General features: G+C 38.4%; 1 protein-coding gene across 3 annotated transcripts in view; it reads left to right on the plus strand.

The window, feature by feature from the left end:
- Window positions 1-10,147, plus strand: part of LOC138715508 (uncharacterized) — an 89,543-nt gene extending 79,396 nt beyond the window's left edge. For all 3 annotated transcript variants that reach the window (XM_069848502.1, XM_069848504.1, XM_069848503.1), the window contains exon 11: window positions 5,451-10,147. In XM_069848502.1, coding sequence (XP_069704603.1) covers window positions 5,451-5,804 — 354 coding nt within the window. In that variant the 3' untranslated portion in view covers window positions 5,805-10,147. The remainder of the gene's footprint in view (window positions 1-5,450) is intronic.
- Window positions 10,148-11,341: the final 1,194 nt, after the last annotated feature.

Below are 11,341 nucleotides of genomic sequence, written 5' to 3' on the forward strand. Positions count from 1 at the left end.
AGGAACATTAAATCCAGACGTTTGAGATGGGCAGGGCATGTAGCACATATGGGCGAATCCAGAAATGCATATAGAGTGTTAGTTGGGAGGCCGGAGGGAAAAAGACCTTTGGGGAGGCTGAGACATAGATGGGAAGATAATATTAAAATGGATTTGAGGGAGGTGGGATATTTATTTATTTATTTATTCTGGTGTAGTTAAGGCCATGAGGCCTTCTCTTCCACAACACCAGGAATGCAAATACAATAATAAAATAAACAGAAAAAAAACACTTGCAAAGTAAAGCTACACAAGAAATAAAGAGAGAGAGAGAGAGAGAAACACTATAAACAAAGTAAAGCCACACAAAAATATATACAGGTTGCAGTCACACAAACTTTAAATGAATGATTAAGTATCATAATTAATTGTATCCTAACTAATTAACTAACATAAACAAGAAACTTGGAGTTTTAATCCAGATTAAAAAAGAAAAAGAAAAAAAAAACACAAATCAATACTTCTAGCAATACCTAAAAAACTTTAACTAACACAAAATTTTCCAATTTAATTTTGAATTGTGATAAAGTCCGGCATTAGGTAACGAATTCCAGAGGCGAGGTATTTCTACAGTATAGGAAGATGAGTATAAAGACGTTCTATGATGAGGGATAGAAAGAATTGCTTGATGCCGGTTTCGAAGAGTTGTAAGAAATTGAAAGCGCGATAAGAGATAATTCGGAGTAGAAGTATGCATGATTCTAAACAGAAGAGACAGTGAATGTATTGTTCTTTGTTCCTTCAGACACACCTATGAAAGTAAGTGGAGGGAAGGTGTTATATGGTCAAATTTACGAGTATTGCAGATGAATCGTATGCACACATTATGAACACGTTGTAGTCTCTCAGCTAAGAGTGAACTTACGAGGCGTGTTCTGAAAGTAAGTTCCAAAAGGGTGTAGTAAGTAAACGGGAAGATATTTACAAACCATTTTTGTAGCATTGTATTCCCTACACTTCAATTACTTCTCAACATAATCTCCACCATTATTGAGGCATTTATCGAGTCGTGGCACAAGTCTTTCTATTCCCTCATTGTAGAATTCGCCCGCCTGCGATGCGAACCACTCCCACACTGCTTTTTCACTTCGTCGCCATCAAAACATTGACTACCGAAGAACTTCTTGAGGTGCAGAAAGAGACGAAAGTCACTCGGAGCCAAATCCGGGCTTTAGGGGGGATGGTCAATTTGTTCCCAGTCAAATTTCGGGATGAGATTTTGGGTGTCACGAGCTGTGTGTGGCTGAGCATTGTCATGAAGCAACACAACTCTGTTGGTCAGCATCCCACGTCTCTTGTTCTGAATTGCGTGACGGAGCTTCTTCAAGGTCTGACAATAGGTTTCTCTATTAATGGTTTCACCCCGAGGCAAGAATTCGATGAGTAGAACTCTCTTTCTGTCCCAAAAAACAGTGCACATGATCTTGCGTGTTGACATGGTTTGTTTGAATTTCTTTTTCCTTGGCGATGCAGTGTGCCTCCATTGCATGGACTGCTGCTTCGATTCAGGTGTCATGTGAGACACCCAAGTCTCGTCACCTGTCACGATATGGTCAAGAAACTCATCGCCTTGCTCACTGTAACGTGTGAGAAAGCTCAATGCACCGGAAGCTCGTTTGGTTTTGTGTTCCTCGGTGAGCATCTTGGGTACCCATCGTGAGCACAATTTTCGATATCATAATCGATCTGTCACAATTTTGTAGAGAACACTCCGCGACATTTGTGGAAAATTCAAGGAAAGTGAAGAAATTGTGAACCTCCTGTCCTCATGAATTTTTTCATCGACAGCACGCACCAGATCGTCATTGATCAAAGATGGCCGACTGGTATGCTGCTCGTCATGCACAGAGACGCGGCCCTCGTTGAACTTCCTAACCCATCTCCTGACCATTCCATCACTAATGGCATCATCACCATACACCTCACAAAGTTGACGATGAATGTCAGCTGGTTTGATGTTTCTCGCATTCAAGAAATGGATAACAGAGCGCATCTCACAGTCGGCGGTGTGCTCGATCACTTTAAACATTTCAACTGATCACAACTAACCACACACACGGACTGGAGCTCTGAAACTGCATGCACAGCTTGCCTGAGGACTGAAGAAGAAACCACGCATGTGCAAAATAACGATTGCAGTGATGCGATGCCTATAATTGAAAACGGAACTTATTTTAAGAACACGCCTCGTACATTAGTTAGCAAGGAATCGCAATAATCAAAATGGGGCATTACAAGCGTCTGAATAAGATTCTTTTTTAGACTAAGTGGTAGAAATTCTTTCATATGAAACAATGAGTGAAGCTGAGAAAATATTTTTTTGCAAATGTGTGTTACTTGAGTGTTCCAATTTAGATCGCTATCCATAAAAATGCCAAGATTTTTAACTGTTTCACTGTATTTAACAATAATCCCATTCAATATTATATGTGGTATAGTACTACTATCAAGAGTGCTTCGTAGACGATTATGTCCCATTATGATTGCTTGCGATTTCTCTGGATTTAACCTTAATCTAAATTTGTGTGCCCACAGTGAAATCAAATTCAAGCCTTCGTTTATTTTATTTACTGCGTCATTAGTCTCGTCAGGGTGGAAATGCAAATAAATTTGCAAGTCGTCAGCATACATATGGTATTTGCAGTGTTTTATCATTTTAGTCACGTCATTAATATAAATCATGAAGAGTAAAGGTCCGAGAACTGATCCTTGTTGAATTCCAGATTTCACGACACACCATCTTGAAGAATAATCGCATGCAATGACACATTGTTGACGTTCGCGAAGGTAGGATTCAAACCAAGTAACAGAACTTTCAGAAAGATTCAGAAGTCTTAATTTACATAATAGAAGGTCCGTGTCAACTGTATCAAATGCCTTACTGAAGTCAAGTAATGTCAGTAATGTTGATTTACGTTCATCCGTGGCTTCACGTATATCCTCATTCACTTTTAGTAGTGCTGTAGTCGTACTATGTCCATTTCTGAACCCGGATTGGTATTCGTCCAGTAAGGCATGTTCGGTTAGATAGTTCGTTATTTGTTTGTGAACAATACGTTCCAGAGCTTTTGATAGGGCAGTTAGGATACTAATGAGACAGAAATCATTTGCATGTAATGGGGTTTTAATTTTGGGGATCGGATGGATAAAAGGTCTATTCACACATCTCCGGGACGTGACGGTGCTTTCCGTGTCTGTATCCATCCTTTCCGACATGATTTTTTCACGTCTGTTCTCACATTTCCGTTCCGTGCAGTTGTAACTTGGTAGGATTTTTCAAAGGATCCCCAGTCGGTCTCTTTTGTTGCTAGAAGAACACAGTGGTACGGAGGAAGTCGTAACACTTCGCGTCCATACGAGGCTGCGAGCAACGTCACTGCATGTTTCTTACTAATATTGGCTGATTTGATTTCCTGCAACATAACTCCCTCGATGGATGGATAAGGGGTTGGGGCATGGTAATATTATTGTGCCTCGTAAAGTTAATTATATCTTTAACATTGCTGTTCATCTATCATTGCTATCTTGGAATTGTAAAAAAAAAAAAAAAAAAAAAAAAAAACTAAGGAATTTACAAGACTTTCAAACAGCAAACAAAACACTTGTTTGAACATGTTAAGAAAGACTGCAATTAGTGTTAGCATTCAGGGGAGAATTGGTAACATTTATTTATGTTTGCCTCAGAAAGCGGAAAAAGAGATTACCCCATCCCCCGAGTGGACAGAAAAGGTTGTGGGGGACCGTCGTACTTCAAAAGGCAACCACTCAGCTTAGAGAAAGCAGGTAGGCGGGAAGAGAGTATCACGTCCGTGAAAACAAAAAAATATCGGTGGCGAGCGAAACGTTTTGCGGGCATGGATCACGGAGAAGCACTGAACGTGTCAGCAAATGCCGTTGCTGGAGATGTAGGACGCACCGCTTTGTCTGCAAGGCGACGATATTTTATTTTCTCGGAAGATGCCGCCACGTCACGGAGAGCATCGTCACGTCCCGGAGATGTGTGAATAGACCTAAAGGCTTTCTTCCAGAGGTTCGGGTAGGTAGAAGTTATAAGTAAGGCATTGAATATATGTGTTAATGTCAGCAGTATTATGTCCAATATTTTTTTCAATAATATTATACTAATATTATCCACGCCTTCAGCTTTAGAAGTAATACGTTTTATTGTCGCTCTTACTTCAGTTTCTGTGACATAAATGAAGAAAAATACTTCTCTATTCGAAATTGAAGTCATTTGTAACTGGTGAACTGTCTGCTGTTTGTCGACCATATCCAAGGTTATTGACTGTACAGTTGCAAAATGGTCATTTAGTTTGCCAAGAGAAACTGGCACACTGTCTACCTGAGTCCTGGGATTTCCTAAACCAATTGTCCGTAAGTTTCTCCACAGTTTGGAAGGGTCAGCTCCCCCCTTCAAGATGTTATGAAAATGTCTCAGTTTTGCGTTTCTAATGGCTTGAGTAGTTCTGTTACGTAAGAGTTTATAAAAGCCATTCCTTAAAGTTCCTTAAAAGCCATTTGTAAGTAAGTAAGTAAGAGTTTATAATAATTATAAGAGAGTTGATGGTAGAGACTGGATTAATCTTGCTCAGGATAGGGAACAATGGTGGACTTATGTAAGAGCGGGAATGAACCTCTGGGTTCCTTAAAGCCAGTAAGTAAGTAATAATAGTGGTTTATTTAATCTGCCGGAGATCTAGATGTCTGTGTAATAATGTCATTTTCTCATTTATACCGTGAAAGGAACGGGCAATACTGAAAATAAAGAGCTGGAATGTCCTGGTTTGATAATGATGCATTTGGTAGTTTAGTGGACGAGAGTATAACTGTTTTTTTATATAAAATTGGTATGGTTTACCTCTAATTGTATAACAGAGTAACATATATATGCGGGATAGATAGTGTGTCGACCTTCCTAAATAAAGGAGGTGTGGCTGCTTCAGCCACTTACCTTCGTAGTGTGGAAGATCAAAAACGAAGTACCGGTTCATTCTAATTGCCTTGCAAGGGTAAGAATGGTGCAAAGAGAGAAACAATATCTGCAGTTCAACCGTGCATTGGTAACATGATAAAGGTCGTGAATGCTTGTGACATGTGTGTTTTATCTGCGGCGCCAATTTTCTGTATAAATTATTTATACCTGTGTGTACCATTATGTTGATTTTGAGATATAGTTTCAAATTGTATCATTTAACTGTTTCCATGAGTAAGTGGACATTAATCTACAGCTCAACTTCTGTCTTCCAAAATATTATCTGATCAGCAAAAAATAATGTACTCAAATTGTAATTTTGTCCAATGATAAAACTGTCGATAACATTCTGCGAATTTATGAGAAATTGTTAATTCCCTCGTGACACCGTAAGTTTCTGCAGTATCAACAGATCATGTTGTGTAACCTGTGTTTTCAGGGGAAGGCTGTTGACTTCAGCTCTGTGATGTCAAAACTTCGCCCCAGTTGCAGCCCTGTGTCCACAGTTGGGGGAACGCCACCAACAAGACACATAAGTCTGATGATGTCAGACACCATGAAAGGTACCCAAGAAGATTCCCCATTGTGGCGGCAGCAAAGTAGGAAGGAAGTCAACAAGTTCATAAAGAAGCAGCAGAAGGTGAACAGAAGAAGAGGTGTGGTGCGCAAGACCAAGGCTGTGCGTAAACTGCCCACCCCACAGGCTGCCTGGACTGATATCAATTGTGCCTTCAGGATTAATAAAGATATATCACTGGGTGACAATAGCTCATTTGAATCATTCCACGTATGAAATTGAATACTTAAAAAAAACCTCTTGATCAAACATCACATGTTGGGATTATCATATCAGATTATAGTTCCCTGTCTGCTATGAGCAATAAAAAAACCGCGTCTTTCTGCTATGACTAGAAGTCGAGTTACAAGTTACTAGCTTCTCACTGTGCAGTATGTGTTCATAGCTGATAATGCAGTTGTTCCTTCATAAACACACAGAGTTTGACATGTCTAACATTAAGCTTTACTAGTTCTAACCCAGACATGAGGACAATAATGGTGTTTTTTTTTAAATGTTCACTCAGACTGCTTTCAAGAACTCAAATATACTGGATAGTTCCCTTCTTAATATTGAGATTTTTATGTTAGATTACATTGTAATTTCTATTTCTGATTATATTTGTGATGAGGGCAGAAACCTCGAGAGGGAGAGAGAGACAACATCGTATTTATTATTTTATTAACTGTAAGTTTTGAAACTCCTCGAATCTGGAATATTGAAGATGGCTCAATTCCACGGATGATTCTGGTTGAGGTACAGGCGCAATAAATTTTGGAATATCAGCTGCATAAAGGTCCTCCTCTAATGACAATGATATCTCACCTTTCACAGCCGTCATCCCATTATACTGTCCCTCAACGTTTCCTCGTCTTTTTTTTTATCGGTCGTGTCCCGATCCTCACCCTCTCTTTCTCTCTGTCATATGCTGTTATTTCTCTCTTCCAGTTGTGTCATGGTCTTTTCCTCTCTGTCAGGTCCTGGTTTCTCTCTCTCTCGTGTCCTCATCTTTCTCTTAGTTGTGCGTTGGTCTTTCTCCCACAGTCTGTCATGTCCTCGTTTCTCTCTCTCTCCCTCTCTCTCCCTTGTCCTGGTATTCATATCCCTTTCTCTTTCAGTTGTGTCTTGGCCTATCTCCCTCTGTCTCTCTTGTCATGTCTTGGTCTATCTCCTTCTGTCTCTCTTGTCATGTCCTCGTTTCTCTCTCTCTCTCCCTTGTCCTGGTATTCATATCCCTCTCTCTTTCAGTTGTGTCTTGGTCTTTCTCCCTGTGTCTCTCTTGTCATGTCTTGGTCTATCTCCCTTTGTCTCTCTTGTCATGTGCTCGTTTCTCTCCCTCTCTTGTGTCCTGATATCTCTCTCTCACTCTCTTTTTCATCTCTTTCAGTTGTGTCTTGGTCTATCTCTCTCTGTCTCTCTTGTCATGTCTTGGCCTATCTCCCTCTGCCTCTCTTGTCATTCCTCGTTTCTCTCTCTCTCGTGTCCTGATATCTCTCTCTCACTCTCTCTTTCATCTCTTTCAGTTGTGTCTTGGTCTATCTCCTTCTGTCTCTCTTGTCATGTCTTGGTCTATCTCCCTCTGTCTCTCTTGTCATGTCTTGGTCTATCTCCCTCTGTCTCTCTTGTCATGTCTTGGTCTATCTCCCTCTGTCTCTCTTGTCATGTCTTGGTCTATCTCCCTCTGTCTCTCTTGTCATGTCTTGGTCTATCTCCCTCTGTCTCTCTTGTCATGTCCTCGTTTCTCTCTCTCTCGTGTCCTGATATATCTCTCTCACTCTCTCTTTCAGTTGTGTCTTGGCCTATCTCCCTCTGTCTCTCTTGTCATGTCTTGGCCTATCTCCCTCTGTCTCTCTTGTCATGTCTTGGTCTATCTCCCTCTGTCTCTCTTGTCATGTCTTAGTGTTTCTCTCCGTCGTATCCTGGTATTTATCTCTCTCAGTTTCATGTCATATGCTTTGTTTCTCTTTCTCTCTCTGCCATGCCTTGGTCTTTTTCTCTCTGTGTTGTAACCTCGTATTCTGATCTTTCTTTCTCCCTTTCGTGTCCTGGTCATTCTTTCACTATCATCATCATCATCATCATCATCATCATCATCATCATCATCATCATCATCGTCGTCGTCGTCGTTGTCGTCGTCATCACCATCACCATCCTAACAGGTGATAGTCCTAGAAGGACTGGTCTACAAAAGTTTTCTCGCCATCTCTTCACAGTGCAACCCATGTTGGTCTGTTTGTCTGTAGTTGGTCTGTAGTTCAAGATCGCTCGAGGAATCCTTGTTCTAGGCATACGCTTGACATGGTGAAGCCAGTTATCTTGATATTGATGAATATACTGCAGTACAGGTTCCATTCCCAGTTCTTGTAGGATGTCTTCATTTATGATCCCATTTAGTGTATCCTGCTGTTCGGCACATGAACTTAATTTCACTGGCAATAATTCTATTTTTATCGCTTTTTCGTAAGATCCAAGCTTTGCTGCCATAACTTTATTGTGTATCGCTGTAATCGTGAAAACTTTGTAACAATTCAACAATTCATAACGTAAGTACACGTCAAAAAAGTGACTTTCATACTCCATCGGCAAGTCTATCGTGCTATCAAAAAGAAGTGTGTTATATGGCAGTAAAAATTTTTAATAGCCTCCCTATGGATACAAAAAATGAAAGTCAAAACATAAGATTATTTAGGGCCAAATTAAAGAAGTACCTAATTTCTCACACCTTCTATTCTGTAGGTGAATTCATGACATTCAACAACGCTTCATGAATATTTCTGTCTTGTATTAAGTATTGATGGCGGCCGGGTAGCTCAGTTGGTAGAGCAGCTGGCTACGGACTGGATACTAAACTTGATACTAAACCTTTGTGTAATGTACTAGTAGACCATATTGTAAAACTGTGCTGCATATATTACAACAAGACTGTGAATATAATTAAGACTTTATAGTACTATTAGGTTTTTTTTTTTTTATTTTTGTTTGACATGTTCCATATTCTAGCTGTGAAGCGATGTACGAATACCATGGAATATAAAATACAATACAACACAACACAACAAAGGACAGATCTTGCTAAGGTCTTGTACAGATGAGTGCGGGTAAGTTTCTGGACTAAAGAAGATTTCATTATACTTTGATAATGCCTGCAGATTTATTCAATTTAAAAATTTCTTGTGAAATATCTAGATGAGGAAGAAAGGAAAGTCGAAAACGCAATGATGTGGAATGTCGTTGATTCTTTCTCTTCCTACTTTATACTGCGCTACAGACTGGCTGCGAGGCTGATGTGACGTCACCTGAATCTCACATGTAACTCAAAATCGATAACTGATATCATACTTGGATTTTTTTTTTTCGGAGATCTTGTGTTAGTTTGTTTTTTAAATCAAAACATCCTCCTCTTTGACTTTTATCAGGCTGGCCTTTAAAAACGAGTCATTTCATGTCAAATCATCATAGGCCTCAACCTGACCCTCTTGGAGAGTCATGAAACTTTGCATTTCAAGATTTTGTGATTTTGTTTAATTTTGTTAATTATTAAGCATCTCTGCTGAATACATTTTTTTTAAATTAATATATGAATTAAAAATGACTTTCGCCTTATTTCTTAATATTACAATTTAAATAACTCACGTTGTAATTGAGCCACAAGACTTTTAAAGATGTCATTTTGAAAACTTTGACCTTCAATTTTTCAAACATGTTACAATTTTAAAATTATGAAAAAAAAAATCCACATTAATGTCCAATATTTGCTGAAAACATGCAGGAAAGTCCAGACTGGAAGTAATTAAATATTTTGTTCCTACCTATAGTATTCAACACTGCTAGCTAACAACATTATATAGATTTTTCCTAGCCATGAAAAACACTAAAATTTTTTATTTTACTTGGTTATTTAATGACACTGCATCAACTATGAGGTTATTTAGCGTCGATGGGATTGGTGATAGCGAAATATTTGGCGAGATGAGGCCGAGGATTCGCCATAGATTACCTGACATTTGCCTCATGGTTGGGGAAAACCTCGGAAAAAACCTAACCAGATAATCAGCCCGAGCAGGAATCGAACCCGCATCCGAACACAACTCTGGATCGGCAGGCAAGCGCCTTAGCTGACTGAGCTACGCTGGTGGCTAAAACACTAACATAATTACCTTAAAATATCAGTGTATAATGTTGTAATCCTGCAGAGGTTGTATTCTTACGATTAACCAGAATTAATATAAGTATACCAGTAGCCAATTTTTTATTTTACTTCTTAGAAATGTATATTGACTTTAACATGTTTTGAAATTATCAATATAAGTATCATGATTCCTGTTAAAAAAAATAACTATGAGGACAGCAGTTTTTATTTAATATTATTAGAAAACTTTTCTGTTCCTATCCCTGTTGCCATTTTGACAGGTGAAGACGGCTAATTTTGTTGTTGTTGTTTTCTAATGCCAGGCGTTTGACAATAAAGTCATTTGACCTCTTGCACTCCAATATTTTTCAAAGATATTATCATGACCAGCCACTGAAGCACAGATTTTGAGGTGTTCCGAATCCATTTCTTGGTTTGAGTTGCACAATGGGCAGTTAGGGGACTGATATATTCCAATTCTATGCAGGTGTTTGGCCAAACAATCATGACCTGTTGCCAATCTAAATGCAGCTACAGACGATTTTCGTGGTAAATCGGGAATTAACTGTGGATTTTGATGCAGAGAGTTCCATTTTTTCCCTTGGGATTGTGTTATCAAATTTCGTTTGTTGAAGTCTAAGTATGTAGATTTAATAAATCTTTTCACAGAATAATACGTAGATTTAGTAACAGGTCTGTAAGTAGCAGTGCTGCCCTTCTTTGCTAAAGCATCCGCATTCTCGTTTCCCAGGATTCCACAATGGGATGGTATCCATTGGAATACAATTCTTTTATTGAGTGATATTAATTGAGAGAGCATTTTAGTTATTTCTGCTGTTTGAGATGAAGGTGTGTGTTTAGAGACTATTGATAGAATAGCTGCTTTGGAGTCTGACAATAACTGCATTCCTAAATTTATTGATGTGGCATAGAAGATTCCTGAGACATTCACTTATTGCAATGATTTCACCATCAAAAGATCTATAAAGTGAGAAGAGACAGCATGTAACACCTGCACCGGCACCTTGTTCTCTGGAGATCAAGGTTCCGTCGGTGTATAAATGAAGCCAGTTTTGTGGAGGGTAGACAGCTAATATGAAACCTTGCAAATTAATGTCATTCAACAAAATACATTATCAGTTCTGAAGATACATATTTTTTTATAGTAATGATAGTTATTCTAAGATCTGAGCGCAGTGCTTGTTGGAATAATTAAAACAAAGAATTTTATTGTTAATATATATGCAGGAAAATATCGTCAGAAGTTACATCTCCAACTTGTTATTTTTTTTTGCTAATGGTGGGTACTTGACTTTCGTCATCAATTACAATATTATGTAACCATAATTAATTTTAGTCTTCCACCTGCCCTGTTTTTTGATGACGGAAATAGTATCAAACATTTTTTCCTATAAGTTTTATTTAGAGTGAAAATGACACAGCAAAATTATAATATTAAAGATACATTGTAGATACAATAGTAATACTTTTATATTCAGCACAAGAAGTGATTTCTATTACATTATTCTATCCATGCATGAGTAGCTTAAATTTAAAATAAAGACGGAGTAGAAGTTATATTTATTATTTCATAATTAAACATTGTAATGAATCTAAAGTATGGAAAATGGACATCACACAGTTA

Source organism: Periplaneta americana, chromosome 15 (assembly GCF_040183065.1).
Source record: "Periplaneta americana isolate PAMFEO1 chromosome 15, P.americana_PAMFEO1_priV1, whole genome shotgun sequence".
In the NCBI taxonomy this organism is placed as follows: Eukaryota; Metazoa; Arthropoda; class Insecta; order Blattodea; family Blattidae; genus Periplaneta; species Periplaneta americana.